This window comes from Budorcas taxicolor, chromosome 2 (genome assembly GCF_023091745.1).
Source record: "Budorcas taxicolor isolate Tak-1 chromosome 2, Takin1.1, whole genome shotgun sequence".
Taxonomy (NCBI): Eukaryota; Metazoa; Chordata; class Mammalia; order Artiodactyla; family Bovidae; genus Budorcas; species Budorcas taxicolor.
Window position 1 is genome coordinate 135,646,196 of NC_068911.1, and position 23,535 is coordinate 135,669,730.

General features: G+C 38.0%; 1 protein-coding gene across 1 annotated transcript in view; it reads right to left on the bottom strand.

The window, feature by feature from the left end:
• ICA1L (islet cell autoantigen 1 like) overlaps window positions 1-7,611 on the bottom strand; it is a 35,619-nt gene extending 28,008 nt beyond the window's left edge. Inside the window, exons 1-3 of the mRNA XM_052635570.1 lie at window positions 7,450-7,611; window positions 4,525-4,597; window positions 228-351 (exon numbers count right to left, since the gene is read on the bottom strand). Coding sequence (XP_052491530.1) covers window positions 228-351; window positions 4,525-4,597; window positions 7,450-7,611 — 359 coding nt within the window. The remainder of the gene's footprint in view (window positions 1-227; window positions 352-4,524; window positions 4,598-7,449) is intronic.
• Window positions 7,612-23,535: the final 15,924 nt, after the last annotated feature.

Sequence of the window (23,535 nt, forward strand, 5' to 3'; positions counted from 1 at the left end):
GGCTATTTCCAGAAATTAAGCAACCCATGAATATAAAATTTTAAGTAATGATTTAAGTACAAAATAAGAGTTAGGCATCAAAACAGTTATATACTGCAATATACAATTCTTCTCGTTTAACCTTCCACTGGAATCAAGAGAAACCTTAAAATATTCAAATTTAGCAACATACATCAAAACTGTCATACTGACTATAAAGTTAAAGATGATGCAAAACCATGATAAACCTTTGCTTGGCTGAAGAACAGAGTGCCTTGCCAGTGGCATCCATCATTTTGCCAGCCTGCGTTGTATCCCGTTCTGCTTGGAACTTTAAAAAGAGCCCTAGTTCGTTTTCTTCCTCCGATATAACTAGGGGAAAAATTACAGTATAGTTCATTGTTTCATTTCATCATTTGTTTAAAACACACACATATACAACTAACATTCTCACAGCAGTAATTCTCTATACTTAACAATTAGGGGCAGGAGGAGAGAGACTTGTTTTTAAAATGTAAATTCCTGGGCTCTGTTTCCAGAGACTTTGATTTTACAGGTCTGAGGATCTGCCTTTTTTTTTTTTTCTAACAAGAATTCCAGATGGTTCTGATCAGTGACTCCCTAGACCTCACTTTGAGAGAGACTGATCTTTAATGAAAAAAAAATATTCCAGAAAGATAAAACCACAGATGACACTTTTTCAAATGTGCAGAGATGCATATTAGGATCATAAGCACTTACAAAGTATTTGGTTTCCTATTTAAACTTATTCTTGTCTCCCATCCTGGCTTCATCATCTATGCTCAGTATTACAGATTCACAGTTGTCCACAATTTTGTTGCTAAAACCCTAAAAGTTGTCACATAGTGCAATACTACTCAAAATGTGGTCCGTGGACCAGTGCCAGGCTAGTCCAGTGGTCTGGTCTGTGAACCATTTGCTACCAGCTTGTGACAAATACTCACACTAAGATCCCATTAAGAAACTTTTACCTGTTTGACTATCTTATATCTATTGACTCTAATCACCAAAAAGTATGCTTATATTTGTGCATGTCTTCTTTAATTTTGTTTTTCTAAAAATTTTTTGTTGTATTTTCAAAAGTATCAGCTGACAACAGATTGAAAGTAAAACGATGACCCTTCACCACAAAGTTTGAGAAGTACTGACCCAGCGGAAGATGACTTTTCATCACAATAAGACCAACAGGTGAGGGGAGCCCATAAAGTGCTCAGACTGTGAGCTTAGAGTGAAAAACATGACAAGTGTCCTGCCTCATTCCACTCTGGTTTACCGATGGGAAAATTGAAGTTAAAAACTGAAAGGGAAGTCCCTTGCGTCCCTCTGAGGCAGCAGGGGAACTCGGGCTTCCCACTTGCTAGCTGGCCCCTCACTAGTCCTTCCACCAGTGGTGCCTACAAGGAAGTCCCTGGGAGGGCACGGCGGTATTTGGGAGAGGGCGTCTACACATCTGTAGTCTCGTCTGAAAGAAACATGTGCTGTTTTATGAACAGCTTGCCTGATCAAGAGGGGACTGGATCTGAGGATTCTTGTTAATATTCTGATTACTTCAGAGATGTACCGGTTACACATTTCCTCTGAATCAGAACTTTACAAAATTCATAAAATATACCTCAATGAAAACTACTAGAAAAAAATATTAATTTGTACATGATCCAGAAAAGCCTCACAAAACATGGACCACCTCCTTATCAAATATCAACTGAACATTAACCGTAACTGAGCCTCATCCTTCTCAGTGCAGAAAGGGAAGGAGATGAAGCTGAGTCTGTACTGATTTGGTGTTGAGACCTGATGCCAAAACCCACCAAGACCCTACTCCTATGTGTCCTTCCCCAGTCAAGAGATTCTCATAAAGGTTTATAGTGCTGGAAGAATCTATGCAATTGTCCGATGTTAGTCTCAACAGAAGATCTATTAACCAAATAGTCTTCAAGAAATGACACAGTTATATACAATCTTAAAGAGAAAACTATGACAAACCTAGACAGCATATTAAAAAGCAGAGACAGTACTTTACCAACAAAGATCTGTCTAGTCATAGCTATGGTTTTTCCAGTGGTCATGTATGGAGGTGAGAGTTGGACCATAAAGAAGGCTGAGCGCCAAAGGATTGATGCTTTTGACTGTGGTGTTAGAGAAGATTCTTGAGAGTGCCTTGGACTGCAAGGAGATCAAACCAGCCAATTGTAAAGGAAATCAGTTCTGAATATTCATTGGAAAGACTGATGCTGAAGCTCCAGTACTCTGGCCACCTGATGCGAACAGCTGACTCATTAGAAAAGACCCTGATGCTGGGAAAGATTGAAGGCAGGAGGAGAAAGGGATGACAGAGGATGAAATGGTTGGATGGCATCACCAACTCAATGCACATGAGTTTGAGCAAGTTCTGGGAGATGTTGAAGGACAGGGAAGCCTGGCGTGGTATAGTTCACGAGGTTGCAAAGAGTTGGACACAACTGAGCGACTGAACTGAACTGGGACATTTCAGGATAAAGACATGTGCAGATATAGATTTTATCATATACTTTCTTTTTATTGTTGTTCAGTCACTCAGTGTGTCTGACTCTTTGTGACCCCATGGACTTTAGCACACCAGGCTTCCCTGTCTTCAGGCTTCCCTGAAATGCTCCACCGGCATGCTAAATGATCTGGTGATTCCAGGACGAAATGCAGGATGCACAAACCGGCCAGTGTTTCCTCACATTTCCATCACAGAACTCCCTTGGTCCAGTGACTGCTTGATTCAGTGACTCTCTTGGTCCATTTTACTGCTTGGTAAAATATTCAAGGTCCTTAGCAATCCGACTGGGACCTTCCTTTGCTCGTATATCACCCTGTTATTCTCCTTTACAAACTCTTCTGTCATGCAGACTGTTCTCACCCTTCAACTTTAGTCCCCAAACCCTTTGAGTTTTACTTCCATTCCCATCTAAGTAGCTACCTTTACCAATCTCTCTAATACAGTTATTTTTTACTCCAAGAGAATTCAGAGGCAAGTCTGCATCACGATCCTGAATTCAATTACATACTATTCTTTGTCTCTTATTTTATTACAGAAAGTTGTTTCTCCAACTGTTTCCTGGGGAAAAGTACATAGTTTTACACATGGCAGGCACTAAAAAAATTACCATGCTATAATGGATTTCTTGCCTTAATGGGATAATATATGAACTTTGATTATCAACTTTTGAGACTAACTTAGATTGCCGCACAAAGAAACCATTCTTCGAGCAAAGATGCACAGCATATGGACTACATGCTGGACAATGTTTCCAGGCTAGGAGGGACAGAAACACACACATCAATTTCTATCCTGAAGGAGAGAATACTCTAGTGGTGGTGAGAAAAACAACAGATAAAATATACAGAATGTTGAATACTGTTAAGTGCTATTGTTAAGTAGACAGAGATTGATGAGAAAGAGGGGTATATTTCAGATATGGGAGTCAGAGAAGGACTCACTAATAAGAGGACACTTGACCAAATACCTAAAGAGGATTAGGTATGCAGATAGACTATTGTAGAGGAGATTAATGGCTCAGAAGGACAGAGTTTTAGGAGATGAGACCAAGGAAGAAACCAGGATCAGCGAGGTGGCCATGCCCAGTAGGGAACTATAAATAAGGCAGGAAACTGAAGTCGCTCAGTCGTGTCCGACTCTTTGTGATCCCATGGACTGTAGCCTACCAGGCTCCTCAGCCCACGGAATTTTCCAGACAAGAGTACTGGAGTGGGTTGCCATTTCCTTCTCCAGGGGATCTTCCCAACCCAGGGATCAAACCCGGGTCTCCTGCACTGAAGGCAGACACTTTACCGTCTGAGCCACCAGGGAAGCCCATACAAGGCAGGAGGGGAGACTCAAAGATTGCGTTCTAACCAGGAGAGGCGAAGAAGAAAGGAGATTCCAGCAGTCACAGGATACTGAGAAGGAACGGCCGTTAAGAAGAAATCCAGGAATGTGGGTACCTGGAAGCCAAGTGAAGAGAGTAGAGTGTCTCAAGGAGGAGGGAATAATCAACTGTGTTAAACAATGTGACAACGACTGAGAATTGGCCCCAGAATTAAGTTCTTCACGACTATGACAAGAGGGATTTGGTGGAGTGATGGGGATGAAAACTTGACTGGGGTGAGCAGAGGAGAAGAAAAAGGAATAGAGGCTGTGTGCACAGAAAATTACATCAAAATTTCCTGTGAAAGGAGCAGAGGAATGAAGGGGAACTGCTAGAGCAAGTAGGGGTTGAGAAAGAGCTTTTAAATGATGGAAAAAAAAATCCACTTAAGACTCTGGGAAGGAAAACTAAACTCAGCAAAATCAATCTGTGTCAGAGGATTTGATGAACTGAGCATGCTGGGGGATTTCAGGGTAGATCACTGTAAATATTCATTTTTGTCATAAGAAACGATCCCCAAATAGTTCAGTAAATTACTATTTTTACATTAAATCTTTCATCTTCAAAAAATGCAAATGAATATTTATTTTAAGCAGGAATTGTTGGTGGATAGATATCTATAATTTCATACCATTGAGTCTTAGCTGATATTTCTCAACTATCTTCAGAAGTTCAGTACATGTCTCTTGAATGGAGTGAAAAACCTTTGAAATATAAATTTTATTAGGACAATTTAAAGAACCATAAACAAATACAAAATATAAAAAAACACTTCAAAAGCAAAACATTTTCTTATAGGTATTGTCTATTTTCCTTGACTGTGATATACTTCAGTTTTGGTTTTATTTCAGATGTAGAAAGCACATTTAGCTTTCTCCCATTAGAGTTGGAAAAAATCATGATAAATACATGGAAGCTAATAAAAATTTATGACTGTGGAGTTTGTCCTCCCCTCAGCTCCAAACTATCTAAATAGCAATTTTAAAATGTACATTAAATACTGTCTACCACAGATGAAAAGAGTATAGATAGTTTTAGAAAATACTAAGTAACTTAGAGTCTGGCTTTTCTCCAATATTGGTCTAAGAAAAATAGGTCAATGGATTTACCATAAAAATTAAATAATGTTGTTATAACAACAAACTTTCAGATTATTTTTGTTTAGAATTTTCCATGAATATTAATCCCTTCATTACAACTGCTGCCAATAGCTAACAAAAAAATAAAATATCTAATAGACTCCCATTTCAAACTTAGTTGCTCAGTCGTGTCCAACTCTTTATGACCCCATGGACTACAGCGTGCCAGGCTCCTCTGTGCATGGATTCTCCAGGCAAGAATACTGGAGTGGGTTGCCATGCCCTCCTCCAGGGGATCTTCCCAACACAGGGATCACACCCAGGTCTCTCCCGCATTGCAGGCGGATTCTTTACTGACTGGGCCACCAGAGAAAGTGAAAGTGAAAGTTGCTCAGTCGTGTCTGACTCTTTGTGACCCCATGGACTATACAGAATTTATTCCATGGAATTTTCCAGGCCAGAATACTGGAGTATGTAGCCTTTCCCTTCTTCAGGGGATCTTCCCAACCCAGGGTTTGAACCCAGGTCTCCCCCAGTGCAGGTGGATTCGTTACCAGCTGAGCCACCAGGGGAGCCCAAGAATACTGGAGTGGGTAGCCTATGCCTTCTCCAGGGCATCTTCCCGACCCAGGAATCAAACAGTGCAGGGGTCTCCTGCATTGCGGTGGGTTCCTTGCCAACTGAGCCGCCAGGGAAACCCATCTCTATAGTAGTTTTGCTTTTCTTTTGACGTTTGATCATGCCAAAGGAAGACTGATAACAGACACTAAATTCTAAATGCAGGAGCGACCATCAATTTTCCACATAAATCTAAGTATGTTTGAATTGCACTTGGTATATGTGTTTGTGTGTGTGTTAACTTGCTCAGTTGTGTCCGACTCTTTGCAACCCAACAGACTGTAGCCACCAGGCTCCTCTGTCCATGGAATTCTCCAGGCAAGAATACTGAAGCAGGGTTGCCATTTCCTTCCTTATGGGATCTTCCCAACCCAGGGATCAAACTTGGGTTTCCTGCATCACAGGAAGATTCTTTACCATCTGAGCTACCAGGGAAGCCAAAGCTGCTGTAAGTCCATGTGGAAGGAGATTAGAAAATAATACAAAAATAATAGTTCTATTAACACTATGATGAAGCAATTATGGTTGATTTCCCGCCCATGGGTCCTTGAAAGATATATATACTATTGCTTTTCATTTTTACAACAAAAATATTTTTGTGTTTTAGTGAGGTATAAAATTGTAATATATTTAAAGTGTACAACATGATAATCTAAGTACATACTTGCTGCGTATGTATACTTGAAAATATTTCTCATTCTTAAAAAAGATAATACAATTGTGGGAGAAAGTTCTTGGCTGATTCCAAATAACTCTCTAATGGACAAAAATAACACTGAATATAAAATGTCACCCACAGATTACCTATCAATGTGAAACAACACACAAAAAACTACTTCCATGGGAATATATGAATGGGCAGTGAAGAGTTCCCTTAGTGCTAAAACATATTACTTATAATAAAGTCCCTTACTTTTTTTCCCACAATTTGTCACTCAATCCTAAGAAGAATACTTTTTAACAGAAACAGTAAAATCTGGTTAAATAGAAATAATTTTTATTTTCATATTTGTTATGGCAGTGGTAAAAGTTTATTTTTATAGAAAAAATTACTTAGTAAATTAAGACCTATTTTATTAGACCTATATTTATTTATTAGACCTATAATTATTAGACCTATATTTTTAAGAATCCCAACAAATCATTATATTTCAGGCATAACAGAGCCTCTGGCTAGAAATGTTTGTAAAAGGTTACCTAAATTAGGATATACACATGGAATTAGCAAATGTGCATTAAAAAATTCAGACTTCATTAATATACATGAGACCTTTCTTCTAATTAGCTTGATTACTTAAAACTATAAGATTACATATAGGTTTAAAGGTGTTTCATGTTAATTATTCCTTTTATTTAAAATAAAAAACATCCAAAAATACATTATGGCATACTTCAATTAACTCCATCCTTAATAAGAGAAACAAAAACTCCAACTTGTAAAATCCTCACTCACTATTTGATTTCAGTTAATCTATAATTATCACTATGTCAGTGAGGTATAGACTTCAGATAAAAGTAGTACAAAATACCAATGACACGATACACAATGAGCATATGGTCCCAGTTAGGAATATACTTAATTCACCTACATGGCACAGAAAGTATTACACCAGCACCAGAGAAATTATCTAGTTCATGATTTACCTAATATGAACTCCAGCTCCGCCAGTGCACAATTTGTGACAATTATGGCTTGCTTATCCAGAAGATCTGATGAACAAATGGATACAACTATTCTATTATCAAATTGTACATGTATCCAGGTCAGCTCTTCAGTGTGAAAGCTTGTCATAGTCCCCCTAGTAGTCCCAAATAATAACAAGTTGTATGCAATACGTGGAATCCTTATAAGAACTTACCTCCAGTTTAGCATCCAGTTCAGCATCAGATGCCACCACATGCTCATCCTCCTTCTTTCCGGTTGCTTTGATGAAGACCTGTTTGGTTTTCCAGTATTTCTTCTGCATTCTACTGACAACTGACTGGTTATCTTCTGGTCTGTGCTGCCCAAAAAAATCCATGGAGTGACTAGAAAAAACAGACTAAAATTAAATTTCTTTAAACATATTTTCAATAATAAGTATCTATTTAGCCAGTATTTAGTTGAAAAACTGAAACAGATACTAAATAGAGTATTAATGTTAACAGATAAACATGCTAATGTTTACTTTGTATAGTCTCAATTTATATTTTAATTATAACTTGCATAAATAACAGGCAGAGAGATTAATGACATAATAATTAGGTAACAAAATGATCAACTGTTATGATTTTCCAATAATGACTGGAAATAATTTTTTGTTCAACCAAGTGTCTACTTGCAGACACTTTTTAGTTTCTAATTTTTGCTTTTGTAAAAATACTGACAAATGAACTTATATACACATCTCTGCATGCTGCTATTATTTCCTCAGGAAAACTTCCTATGGATTAACTGCTATTTCAGAAGAAAACACATTTATTGTATATCCTCAGCTATGCAAAGATTCAGATACATAGACTTCTTTAAAAGTCACGAAAAGGAATATTTTACATCCAATAAATTAAAAAATAAATATTTTAAGTGTAAGGGACACACGTTGTAAAAGAAAGAGGTGAAAACTGAATCCATTTGTAAACTTAAAAATTAATGTCTAAGTAATTGTTCTTAACAAGGCTAACATGGCTACATTTAGGAAATGCAAATGTGAAGTGTTCCTTAATGAAATGTAAAAAAAAAATAACAATAATAATAAGCGTTTTAAAAGCCCAAATTATTCCAATCAATGGTGGGAGGTAGGAACAAAGGGAGGTACTAAAGTGTGTGACTCATTTCGGGAGGAATCAGCAGATGACTAATGTATTCTTAATGTTGGGGAAGAAACAGAAGTTTCCTTTCTGTTTACTTTGAAGTAATTACTAATCAAATAAAAATAGGGTGTCTAATTCCTAAATTACTAGGAGCAAAACAAGGCAACAAGAAAAACTAGCAAAAGCAAAAGAAGACTGAAACAACAGGAGCAAGGCAGCATAAATAGTGCAAATGAAGATCACAGAATAAGAACAATTATACTATTTAGTATAATAAATGCAAGTTTCTGCTTAAATAATAGATTCTTTAATCTCAAATCATTAAAAAAACCAAAATACTATATCCAACTACATGCTATTCAGGATCCACCTAAAATAAGATGATAGAGAGAAGTATTAGTTAAGACAGTCCAGGTAAATATAGTGCAAAGACAATGAAAGCGGGGATGGCTGCATTAATATCAGACAAAGTAGCTTTACATAAAAAGCATTATATGGAACAAAGACAAAAATATAAAGTCCACAGGTGGCCACTCTTCCAGATACTTGCTGGATACTCTCCTTTGTGTATCCTACTGGATTTCTGGACATAGAGATCAGTCATCATTTAACTGTACAACCTCTCGTGTGCTATGTTGGTACCTTGACTGGACATGATTTGGGATAGAAAGCAGCACAGAGGGGTAATGGACTTGATGTAAGCATTACACTGTCTGACACACAGTCTTGAGGGAAAACTTGCAGCTCATTTCCCCTCTTCAATTTCTGCCTGTCTTTAGTTGCTCTTGATGGTTTTTCAATTAGTTTTCCCATCCCATCAGCATGAGGGTCATTATATGACAAACTGCTGGCCTCTTCAACTACAATAATGCTCTGTTCTTGCTGTTTAGTTGCAAAGCTGTATCTGACCCTTTGCAACCCACCCCATGGACTGTAGCCTGCCAGGCTCCTCTATCCATGAGATTTCCGAGGCAAGAATACTGGAGTGGGTTGCCATTTTCTTTCCCGGGGATCTTCCCAACCCAGGGATTGAACCTGAGTCTCCTGCATTGGCAGGCAAATTCTTTACCACTGAGCTAAGAAAGGCAATGTCAAAGAATGCTCAAACTACTGCACAATTGCACTCATTTCACACGTTAGTAAAGTAATGCTCAAAACCTTCCAAGCCAGGCTTCAGCAATATGTGAACTGTGAAATTCCAGATGTTCAAGCTGGTTTTAGAAAAGGCAGAGGAACCAGAGATCAAATTGCCAACATCTGCTGGATCATCAAAAAAGCAAGAGAGTTCCAGAAAAACATCTATTTCTGCTTTACTGACTATGCCAAAGCTTTTGACTGTGTGGATCACAACAAACTGGAAAATTCTTCAAGAGATGGGAATACCAGACCACCTGACCTGCCTCTTGAGAAACCTGTATGCAAGTCAGGAAGCAACAGTTAGAACTGGACATGGAACAACAGACTGGTTCCAAATAGGAAAAGGAGTACGTCAAGGCTGTATATTGTCACCCTGCTTATTTAACTTCTACGCAGAGTACATCATGAGAAACGCTGGGCTGGAAGAAGCACAAGCTGGAATCAAGATTGCTGGGAGAAATATCAATAACCTCAGATATGCAGATGACACCACCCTCATGGCAGAAAGTGAAGAAGAACTAAAAAGCCTCTTGATGAAAGTGAAAGAGGAGAGTGAAAAAGTTGGCTTAAAGCTCAACATTCAGAAAACAAAGATGATGACATCCGGTCCCATCACTTCATGGCAAACAGATGGGGAAACAGTGGCTGACTTTATTTTTCTGGGCTCCAAAATCACTGCAGATGATGATTGCAGCCATGAATTTAAAAGACGCTTACTCCTTGAAGGACAGTTATGACCAACCTAGAAAGCATATTAAAAAGCAGAGACATTACTTTGCTAACAAAGCTCCGTCTAGTCAAGGCTATGGTTTTTCCAGTGGTCATGTATGAATGTGAGAGTTGGACTATAAAGAAAGCTGAGTGCTGAAGAACTGATGCTTTTGAACTGTGGTGTTGGAGAAGACTCTTGAGAGTCTCTTGGGACTGCAAGGAGATCCAACCAGTCCATCCTAAAGGAGATCAGTCCTGGGTTCATTGGTAGGACTAATTTCAAAGCTGAAACTCCAATACTTCGGCCACCTGATGCGAAGAGCTGACTTATTTGAAAAGACCCTGACGCTGGGAAAGATTAAGGGCAGGAGGAGAAGGGGACAACAGAGGATGAGATGGTTGGATGGCATCACCGACTTAATGGATATGGGTTTGGATAGACTCTGGGAGTTGGTGATGGACAGGGAGGCCTGGCGTGCTGTGGTTCATGGGGTCACGAAGAGTCAGACACGACTGAGTGACTGAACTGAACTGAACTGAGCCACTAGGGATGCAGGCTTCGGCAAAATCAGTGAAAAGTACAAGTCTTCACAGTATCAGAAGAGAAGATCTCTTCCCTACCCCAACTCACATGCTAACGTAGCTCAAAAGTATACACCTGAAAAAAAAAAAAAAGTATATCTCAGGCCTGTCTCCACTCCCTTACTAGTTTTCTTCATAGGAGACAAAGAGTAACTTATCTGATTGGTGGTGGTTTAGACACCAAGTCATGTCCAACTCTTGCAACACGATGGACTGCAGCCTGCCAGGCTCCTTTGTCCATGGGATTCTTCAAGCAAGAATACTGGAGTGGGTTGCCATTTCTTTCTCCAGAAGATCTTCCTGACCCAAGGATCAAACCCAGGTCTCCTGCATTGCAGGCAGATTCTTTACCCGCTTAGGAAGCCCTATCTGACTGGATTTCAGAGTGATAAACTTAGTCCTCCCTTTCCTGTTTGAAATCTATCCTGCCTGCAGAGAGCACACATTCCTTGGCAAAGGGAACGCAGTGGCTGGGTAGGTAAATCTGAGAAAGGTGAGATCTGCACATCTGTGATTTTTTGATCGAAATGAAATGTTAGTTGCTCAGCCAAGTCTGACTCTGCAACCCTGACTGTAAACCCGTCAGGTTCCTCTGTACATGGAATTTTCCAGGTAAGACTGAAGTGGGTAGCCATTTCCTTCTCCTGGGGATCTTCTGACCCAGGGATCAATCCCGAGTCTCCTGCACTACAGACAGATTCTTTACTATCTGAGCCACCAGGGAAGCTGTTTTTGACAGAGGGTACTGCTAAATCTGCTTGCCACTGGGGGGTGGGCTGAGTTAGATTAACACAATGAAAACCACAAACAGGCACAGCCTAGATAAACTGCTTAAATCCAAAGAGAAAAACCTATCTTGAAGCAGAGAAAAATGGTGTATTACATCAAGGGGGAACAAATGCATAAATGAGATACAAGTTCTCAAGGAAAACAACAAAGCCCAGACTGTAATGGAAGGATAAATCTAAGGTGTTGAAAGAAAGAAAAACTATCAACTCATAATTCTCTATTGAAACTGTCCTTTAAAAATGAAATCAAAATAAAGACATTATCAGATAAAGAACTGAGACAATTCATGGCTGGGGACTTTTAGAAATGCTGCTGCTAACAAATTCTAAAGGGAAATTACAACAGTAATTTGCATCTTCCAGTAAAGAGATGACTGGAATTGTCTGAGTAAACATAAGACTTGTCTTTTTTCTTAATTTCTTCAAAAGTTTTATATAGTTTAACATACACGGACAACAGTGAAATGGTGGCTCAGTCATCATTCTGTCATTTCTGGTCATTTATATGTCTTCCCTACCACCTTACTCCATAATCGTTTTCATCACCATTATATGATTCCTTTTGGTTATATTTCCATACATTGAATTGTATAATTTTTAGCTATATACTTTTGACAAATAGGTATTATGCTATAGAACATTTCCAGCACCCCAGAAATTTCCCTTGTATCCTTTCCCAGCGAATGCCTAACCTACCATACGTAACGTTTTGCTTTTTTTTCACCTTAGTTTCCCTTTCCTACTTCCTTCTTTCTTATCACTGAATAGTAATCCATTGTATGAATATTAACACCATATTTTAACTTTCAACTTGGAATTAATTGTAAATAAATCTGCTATGAACATGCCTAAACAAGTCTTTTCATGGGCAAATGTTTCACTTCCCTTCGATAAAACCTATAAATGGATTTTTCTGTCAAAGGATTGGTGTACACTTTATAAAAAATTGTCATTTTACATTCCCATTAGCAATGTGTGAGAGTTACAATTGTTCCACAATCTCAGTAACACTTAATGTTGGCAGACTTCTTAGTTTTATCCATTCCAGTTGTGTATTGGTATTTCCTTATGGCTTTAATGTGTCTTTTTCTGATGACTGATGATAGTGAATACTTTTTCATGTGCCAACTGGCCTTCTGTAAATGCTCCACTGTTTTAAGTCTTTTGCCCATGTTTAAATTGGGTAGTCTTTGTTTTTTTGTTTTTACTATTGAGATGTAGAATTCTAAGATTTAGATTGGGATGGCACTGAATCTGCAGATCAATTTGTGAAGGACTGGCATCTTAATAATTTTTGAGTCTTTCAACTCATGAATATAGTATGCATCTCCATTTATTTAGGTCTTCTTTGATTTCTCTCAGCAGTGTTTTGAAGTTTTTTTAAAGTATAAGTTTATTGCTTTTAATTTATTCCTAAGTATTTTTTGTCTATAGATGGTTTTATAAGTAGCACATCTCCTAGTCTCACAAAGCTCTTTCTATCTGTATATTTTACTTTACTCAATTCCACATTTTTATTTCCTGATGTTCGCATCATTACATGAAATTGTGGGATCTTTGAGGGGACCCAAAAAATGGTATACCTTTTCCCTGAATTAGTCTAAAGTGAAAGGTGAAAGTGAAGTCACTCAGTCGTGTCTAACTCTTTGCAACCCCATAGACTGTAGCCTACCAGGCTCCTCTGTCCATGGGATTTTCCAGGCAATAGTACTGGAGTGGATTGCCATTTCCTTCTCCAGGGGATCTTCCCAACCCAGGGCTTGAACCCTGGTCTCCCACATTGTAGACAGACGCTTTACCGTCTGAGCCACCAGGGAAGTCAAATTAGTCTAAACTAGTAAGAAACAAATAATGTAGTATAGTATCTGGAGGTCAAAATATATATATACATATATTTACAGATAATAGCAAAGTTTGTGAATATAGTTTAGTGTGAGGTAACTGGTCCTCCTAACTGAGCATCAGTACTAAACAAATTCACCAACCAGTCAGGTAATTCGGTTTATGGTAGGCTTCCCCATATGGGAAGTGGAAGAAGATTATTTCTTTTATCCTATACTTTCCTTCTTTCCTCTTATATAGGACAATACTTTAAAAGTTCTTTTAGTGAGTTCTGTAGGGAGAAATTCTCTGTTTTGGTACCTATGAATCTCTATTTTGCCTTCATTCATAAATGACAGTTTAATTGTTTACAAAAATATAAGACTGGCAACAACTTTCCTTTTTTTTTAAAGCTATCATTATTGATCCATACAAGACTCATTATTTTGTTTCTTCACTTGCTTGTACTTTCCTTTTTTAACCCCTTCCTCATATCCATCTCCCCTCACAATCATTCTAATGTGTTTGATGTGTGCCTTTTTATCTGAATGCACTTTTTTTTGGAATGCATTCTTACTGTCCCTCCTTTTTCTCTTTGAATCTTTGAAAAAGTGTTTTAATCTGTGATGTCCTGAGGTTGTCTAAGATGCATTTATGTAGAGTTTTTTTCCATTATGGAGGTTCATATCTTAACCTTTCGCACTAGAAAGTTCTAAGCTATACTCCCTTCAAATATTCCTTTTCAGCCATAGTTTCTTCTTTTATCTGAATCTTCTATTGGGTGTTATTCTTGATATGTCCTATGTTTTGGATAAAAATGGTTCATTTTTATATCTGTTTTTCTGTCCTATATTTTGGACAAGTTCTTTAGTACAACCTTCCAATTTATAAATTCTCTTTTCAATTCTGTCCAGGCTAGAGTTCATTCCACTTACTGAGGGTTTTTTTTTTTTTTTAATCCAGTGACTTTTTCTTTTTTAATGTCCAAGATTTCTAATTGACTTTTTAATATTGTAATTTTGTATCCTTTTTAATAACATCATTACATAATTTTTCTCTTTAGCACTCTAAATATATAGAATTCTTAGACTTTTTACCTGGAGTAAATTCATGTTCCAAATATTGATTTTACTGGCTGAATTCTACAAGCTTATTATATAATCTTTACTTTTTTCTTTCTTCCTCTCTCTGGTTAATCGTTGTTATCTAGTGATTATAGATCACTAGACCTATAATCCTTAGTTGTCTCCACTTAACTTTCAGGGTTTCTACTGATATTTTAGGGCCCCTGATACTGTGGTGTTGGAGAAGACTCTTGAGAGTCCCTTGGACTGCAAGGAGATCCAACCAGTCCATTCTGAAGGAGATCAGCAATCCTGGGTGTTCTTTGGAAGGAATGATGCTAAAGCTGAAACTCCAGTACTTTGGGCATCTCATGCGAAGAGTTGATTCATTGGAAAAGACTCTGATGCTGGGAGGGATAGGGGGCAGGAGGAGAAGGGGACGACAGAGGATGAGATGGCTGGATGGCATCATCGACTCGATGGACGTGAGTCTGAGTGAACTCCGGGAGATGGTGATGGACAGGGAGGCCTGGCGTGCTGCGATTCATTGGGTCCCAAAGAGTCGGACATGACTGAGCGACTGAACTGAACTGACTGAACTGATGCAGTGCTATCCGAAATACCTTTCGTTTATTCAGGTTATTGAAGGGCCATTGCAGGTGAAACACTTTTAATTTTTACCAAGCTACAGAAACTGAATTCCCAGAAACAAGGACCTAATGTTATATTGGGAGCTCACACCATTTGTTCCAGTCCACTCACCTCTCTGTCCTTCTATTTTGTTTCTAGTCCATGTTTATCTTATTACCTAGCCAAGATAAACTTTCTGGGCTTTGTTTTATTTTTTATAATTACTATGAGTTTGATGCAAAACTTACTATGCCATCTAAACTAGAAATTTCCTTTATTTTTCTTTTTCTGGCTTCACCACAGGGCATGCAGGATCTTACTTGCCTGATTAGGGATCAAACCTGTGCCTCATGCAGTGGACACACAGAGTCCTAACCACGGGACTGCCGGGGAAGTCTATAATCTCCTTTATTTCCAGAAAGTGTACAATATTTTTCACTTCACTTGAACACAGTCATCATGTAGAACACTTTATTCATTTTTGCACTATATAATATTTAAATCTGTATTTGCAGCTATCTCCTGGATATGGAATACAAATATTAGAATAAAACAAATCAGTCTTCTCTTTAGAGATAGTTCTGTACTCACCTTACTTATTCCATTACTGTGTAATCACTAAGAAACAAGCAAAACAGACCGATGGCAATATGCAAGCTGAAGCACTGAAATCCCCTGGAGAAAAATGATCTGTGAAGGCTTAAATAAATACAACATGACTGTTTGATGCAATTAAGGAAATAAATTAGACAAGTTTGCTGTTTAATATTAATGTAGTATTCTTGATTACTCTGGCTCTGAAGCCATGAATTTTCTTACAAATACAATCAGCATTTCCCGAAAGACTCAGAGTTTGCTAGTAAATTCAACTTGAGGGAAGGCAAAACTGGGAAGAAAACACTCCAAAATGTCAACAAAGGTTTTCTCTGCAGTGGGATAACAGATGAGAGAGTTTTCTGCAGTTTCCAAGTCTGCGACAATTAACATGTACAACTAGCTATTGTATCACTCTTATGAAAAACGTTTACTTGATTATCAAGGTTTTTGCTTTTGTTTTTTTTAAATTTACTGCTGTATATTGTCACCCTGCTTATTTAACTTATATGCAGAGTATATCATGTAAAATGCTGGGCTGGATGAACAACAAGCTGGAATTAAGATTGCTGGGAGAAATATCAATAACCTCAGGTATGCAGATGACACCACCCTTATGGCAGAAAGTGAAGAGGAACTAAAAAGCCTCTTGATGAAAGTGAAAGAGGAGAGTGAAAAAGTTGGCTTAAAACTCAATATTCAGAAAACTAAGATCACGACATCCGATCCCATCACTTCATGGCAAATAGATGGGGAAACAACGGAAACAGTGACAAACTTTATTTTCCTGGGCTCCAAAATCAGTGCAGATGGTGACTGCAGCCATGAAATTAACAGATGCTTGCTCCTTGGAAGTAAAGCTATGACCAACCTAGACAGCATATTCAAAAGCACAGATATTACTTTGCCAACAAAGGTCTATCTAGTCAAAGCTATGGTCTTTCCAGTAGTCATGTATGAATATAAGAGTTGGACTATAAAGAAAGCTGAGCACTGAAGAACTGATGCTTTTGCACTGTGGGGTTGGAGAAGACTCTTGAGAGTCTCTTGGACTGCAAGGAAATCCAACCAGTCCATCCTAAAGGAAATAAGTCCTGAATATTCATTGGAAGGACTGATGTTAAAACTGAAACTCCAATACTTTGGCCACCTGATTCCAAGAGCTGACTCATTGGAAAAAACCCTGATGCTGGGAAAGATTGAAGGTGGGAGGAGAAGGGGGCAACAGGAGATGAGATGATTGGATGGTATCACTGACTCTATGGACATGAGTTTGAGTAAGCTCTGGGAGTTGGTGATGGACAGAGGGAGGCCTGGAATACCGCAGTCCATGGGGTCGCAAAGAGTCTGACACGACTGAGAGACTGAACCGAGGAACTGATTATTATTTAACACCAGCAGCCTTTATCCAAAATAAGAACCATTCATTTATTATTATATATTAAGTACTTATATATATAGCTTCCCTGGTAGCTCAGAGGTTAAAGCATCTGCCTCCAATGCGGGAGACCTGGGTTCGATCCCTGGGTCGGGAAGATCCCTTGGAGAAGGAAATGGCAACCTACTCCAATATTCTTGCCTGGAGAATCCCATGGACGAAGGAGCCTGGTAGGCTACAGTCCATGGGGTCGCAAAGAGTTGGACACGACTGAGTGACTTCACCTCACCATCTATATTTTTATGTCGCAATTTTACTTATCTGAAACGCATCAGAACTAGTTTAACTGCATAAAAAAATCTGAGAAGTCAGAGGAATGCCCTGGTGGCTCAGTGGTTAGGGCTCGGAGCTTTCACTACTTTTGCCTGGGTTCAGTCCCTGGATGGAGAACTAAGATCCTGTAAGCTGTGTGGCATGGCCACAGAAATGGTCTGAGGAGTTAAACTAGTTATTACAAAGACTATCACATACACATTATTTTTAAGGGAGCTCCTATTCCCCTCTCCTGCCAACAACCTCACACTGTCACTGTTTGCAGGTAACATGATATTATTCATAGAAAATCCTAAATATACCATGAGAAAACTATTAATGAATTTGGTAAAGTTGAAGGTTACAAAATTAATATGCAGAAATCTGTTGTATTTTCATATGTTAATAATGAACTGTCTGAAAGAGAAATTAAGAACAATCCCACTTACAATCACATCAAAAAGAAATAAATCTAAGGAGGTAAAAATCCTATACTAAGAAAACTGTAGAATGATGATGAAAGTAACTGAAGACTACTCAAATAGATGCAAAGATAAGCTGTGCTCATGGATCAGAAGAATTAATACTATTAAAAAGATCATACTACTCAAGGAAATCTAGAGTCAATGCAATTCTAAGAAAATACCAATGGCATTTTTCACAGAACTAGAACAAATAATTCTAAATCTGTATGGAAACACAAAAGACTCTGAATAGCCAAAACAGTCTTGAGAATGAACAAAGTTGGAGGGATCATGCTGCTTGATTTCAAACTATACGACAAAGCTAAAGTCATCAAAGCAGTATGGTATTGCCACTAAAACAGATACACAGATCAATGAAACAAAACAAAGAGCTCAGAAATGAACCCACACCTACATGGGTAATTAATCTATGACAAAGGAGGCAAAAATATCCAGTGGGGAAAAAAAGAGAGCCTCTTCAATAAACAGCTTTGGGAAAACTGGACAGCTATGTGCAAAAAAAAAATCAAACTGGAGTACTTTCTCAATGATAAAAATAAATTTAAAATGGATTAAAGACTTAAATATAAGACCCCAAACCATAAAACTTCTAGAAGAAAGCATAGGCAGTATGTGCTTTGAAATTGATCTCAGTAATATTTTTTGACTAAGTTTTAAAGATACCTATTAGTTCACAGTAACATAAACACTTACTTGGTTTAATAAAATTATAACACAGCTATACTAGGGAAGAACAAAAGGAGATTGTGGTGGTGAAGGAGAGCTAGTCCTCATCTGCCATACAGAAAGTTAGATAATGGTTTTTTTTTTAGATAATGTTTTAAATTAATAAATCAAAATGTAGCAGATAAACATGTGATTTAGAAAATACCAGCGAAAACACAGAGGTGAAGGTATGTGACACTGGAGACTGGAGCAGGAGCAGGACTGGGAGAACTGCTTTTAAACATTATAATCCTTTTAACTCTTGACTTTTACACATCATGGACATGTACAACTTTAACAAAATAATAATTATGAAAAAATAAGCCTGAATGTGAATCTTACTGATTAAAACAGAATGGCACTGATACCAGAACCATAAAACAGTGGAAACAAATGAAAAGAAATACACAAAGAGATTAAAAAAAAATGAAAGGAATGTAGTATATGGTCTATATGTTAATCTCCTAGGGCTGCTGTAACAAATTACCACAAAGTTGGTGGCTTAAAACAATAGAAATTTGCCATCTCAGCTCTAAAGGCCGGAAATCTGGAATTAAGGTCTTAGCAAGGCTGTACTTGCTGTGCGACCCTAGGGAAGAAAACTGTCTTCCCTCTTCCACCTTCTGGTGGCTGCTGGTAGTCCACGGCCAACAGCAGCAGAGCTCCAATCTGCCTCTGTCTTCACATCACCTCCTCCTCTCTGTATGTGTTTCATCTCTCTCTGTCTCTCTAAAAATTGAGGACACTTATGATGGTTCTTAGGACCCTCCCAGGCAATCCAGAATAATCTCAAGATCCTTCACACAATCTAATCCTAGTCACATCCATAAAATTTTTACCATATGAGGTCATATATACACAGTCCAGGAATTAGGACCTATTATCTTTGGGGGGTCACATTTAGCCCACTACAATGAATGTAGCATTTCAAATCACTAGAAAAGGGATATATTATTCAATAAATATTGTTGGGATAATTAACTGTCTATTTGGAGAAAAAAAGTGTTTTATCCTTAGTCAGTATAAGGATGGTTCAAAATTTAAATGTTAAAATCTTGTAACAGTGACATGTGAAAATACAGATGAATGTTTGGGGCCAGAAACCTTAGGTGGAACCAGGCACAGAAATCACATAAGATATTGTAAAAAATCCCAATTCATATAACAAAATGGGCCATAAGTAAATCTGGAAAAGAAATAACTGGATAAAGTGAGATATAAAGAAGAAAAAGTATTTTTAAATTAGAGAATTCATAACTCAATAGTGAAAAGATAAACTAATTTAAAAATAAGGGTGAAACAAGAACAGGCAATTCACAAAAGGACTTCAAAAGCCCAATGTTTTGTGTAACATTACACAAAAATGTTATTTAATCACTTTTGTAACTAAAGCACAAACGAAAGAAAAATACGTTTATCCTATTAGATAAGCAATGATTTAAAAGATGAGGGAATGAGTGCATGTCTGTATCATTCCTTTCCCTGGAGAGAATACTTTCTTCCATCCAGTAGGTTGTCTTCTCATTTCATTTATGTTTCCTTTGCCTACAAAGCTTTTAAATCTAATTAGGTCCCACTTGTTTATTCCTGCTTTTATTTTCTTTGCCTTAAAATTAGGCGGAAGGGGATTTCCCTGGTGGTCCGGGGGCTAAGACTCTGCACTCCCCATGCAGGTCTCCCAGGTTCCATCCCTGGTCAGGGAACTAGATCCTACACGCTGCAACTAAGAGTTCTCATGTCACCACACCAGCTCTCTCATGCCATAACAAAGATCGAAGATCCCATGTGTCACAACTAAGACCCAGCACAGCCAAGAAAAGAAATAATATTTGTTTTAAAAAGGCAGAAGATCTGAATAGACATTTTTTCAAAGAAGACATACAGATGACCAGCAGGCTAATGAAAAGATGCTCAACATGGTTAGACAACAGGGAAATGCAAATTAAAATTTCACAACGAGATATCTATCACCTCACACCTATCAGAAAAGTTTCCATAAAAAAAGAATACATACAAAAAATACTGGGGAAGATGTGGAGAACAAGAACCCTTGTACGTTGTTGGTAAGAAGATAAATGGGTACAGTCATTGTCAAAAACTGTATGGCAGTTTCTCAAAAAACTAAAAATAGAACTACCATATGATCCAGCAATTTCACTCCTGGGTGTACATATCAGAAAAAAATAAAAACACTAATTTGAAAAGAGACATGTATCCCAATGTTCATAGCACCATTGTTTACAGTTGCCAAGATATGGAAGCAACTTAAGTGTCCAGGGCTTCCCTGAAGGCCCAGAAGGTAAATAATCTGCCTGCAATGTCAGAGACCCGGGTTCAATCCCTGGACAAGGGAATGGCAACCCACTCCAGTATTCTTGCCTGGAGAATGCCATGGACAGAGGAACCTGGCAGGCTACAGTTCTTGGGGTCAGAAAGAGTCAGACATGACTGAGCAACTAACACTTCTACTTCTACTTACTAAATGTCCATCAATAGACAAATGGATAAATAATATACGGTATATATACATACAATGGAATACTACTCAGCCATAATAAAAGAATGAACTTTGTCATTGGCAACAATATAGTTGGACTTGGAGGTTATTTTGCTAAGCAAAATAAGTCAGAGAAATACAAATACTGTATGGTATCACCTATAACCGGAATTTAAAATAAAGCAAACTAGGGAATATAACAAAAAGGAAACAGACTCAGATATAGAGAAAAAACTAGCGGTTACTAGTGGAGAGAGGAAAGAGGGGAGGGGGAGATAGGGGTAGGAGATTAAGAAGCACAAACTCCTATGCATAAAATAAACTGCAAGGATATACTGCACATCACAGGGAATACAGCCAATGTTTTAAAATAACTCTAAGTGGTGTATAACCTTTAAAAATTATTGTACATGTGCAACTTATATAATATTCTACATGAACTATATCTCAATGATAAATACATTTTAAAAATCCCTCTATTTGTTAAATTAGGTTCCCAATGAGAAAAAAATTACCACATCTCATAGCACTGACCATTCAGATATGACCCAAATTAAATCCCTTACAATTATATAGTAGAAGTGACAAATAAATTCAAGGGATTAGATCTGATAGACAGATTGCCTGAAGAACTATGGATGGAAGTTCATGACATTATACAGGAGGTGGTGATCAAGACCACCTCCAAGAAAAAGAAATGCAGAAAGGCAAAATGGTTGTCTGAGGAGGCCTTACAAATAGCTGAAAAGAAGAGAAGTGAAAGGTAAAGGAGAAAAGGAAAGATAATAGCCATCTGAATGTATAGTTCTAAAGAATAGCAAGGAGAGATAAGAAAGCCTTCCTCAGTGATCAGTGCAAAGAAACAGAGAAAATCAATAGAATGTTAAGGACTAGAGATTGCTTCAAGAAAATCAGAAATACCAAGGGAACATATCATACAAAGATGGGCACAATAAAGGACAGAAATGATATGGACCTAACAGAAGCAGAAGATATTAAGAAGAAGTGGCAAGAATACACAGAAGAACTATACAGAAAAGATCTTAATGACCCAGATAACCATGATCGTGTGATCATTCACCTATAGCCAGACATCCTGGAGTGTGACGTTAAGTTGGCCTTACAAAGCATAAAGAGGTGATGGAATTCCAGCTGAGCTATTTCAAATCCTAAAAGATGATGCTGTGAAAATGTTGCACTCAATATGTCAGCAAATTGGGAAAACTCAGCAGTGGCCACAGGAATGGAAAAGGTCAGTTTTCCTTCCAATCCCAAAGAAAGGCAATGCCAAAGAGTGCTCAAACTACTGCACAATTGCACCCATCTCACACGGAAGCAAAGTAATGCTCAAAATTCTCCACGCTAGGCTTCAGCAGTACGTGAACCAATAAGTTCCAGATGTTCAAGCTGGATTTAGAAAAGGCAGAGGAACCAGAGATCAAATTGCCAACATCCATTGGATAATAGAAAACCAAGACAACTCCAGAAAAACATCTACTTCTGCTTTATTGACTATGCCAAAACCTCTGACTGTGTGGATCACAACAAACTGTGGAAAATTCTTTAAGAGATGGTTATACCAGACCACCTGACCTGCCTCCTGAGAAACCTGTTTGCAGGTCAAGAAGCCAACAGTTGGTACAGGACTTGGGACAATGGACTAGTTCCAAATTGGGAAAGGAGTATGTCAAGTCTGTATATTGTCACCCTGCTTATTTAACTTCTATGCAGAGTACATCATGTGAAATGCTGCGCTGGATGAACCACAAGCTGGAATCAAGACTGCTGGGAGAGAGATCAATAACCTCAGATATGCAGATGACACCACCTTTATGGAAGAAAGTGAAGAGGAACTAAACAGCCTCTTGATGAAAGTGAAAGAGGAGAGTGAAAAAGCTGACTTAAAACTCAACATTCAACAAACAAAGATCACGGCATCTGGTCCCATCATTTCATGGCAAATAGATGAGGATACAATGGAAACAGTGACAGACTTTATTAATTTTCTTAGACTCCAAAATCACTGCAGATGGCGACTGCAGCCATGAAATTAAAAGACGCTTGCTCCTTGGAAGAAAAGCTATGACCAACCTAGACAACATATTAAAAAGCGGAGACATTATTTTGCCAACAAAGGTCCGTATAGTCAAAGCTATGACTTTTCCAGTAGTCATGTATGGATGTGAGAATTGGACTATAAAGAAAGCTGAGTGCCTAAGAATTGATCCTTTTGCACTGTGGTGTTGGAGAAGACTCTTGAGAGTCCCTAGGACTGCAAGGATATCAAACCAGTCAATCCTAAAGGAAATAAGTCCTGAATATTCATTGAAAGGACTGGTGCTAAAACTGAAGCTTCAATAGTTTGGCCACCTGATGTGAAAAACTGACTCACTAAAAAGACCCTGATGCTAGGTAAGACTGAAGGGAGGAGGAGAAGGGATCAGAGGATGA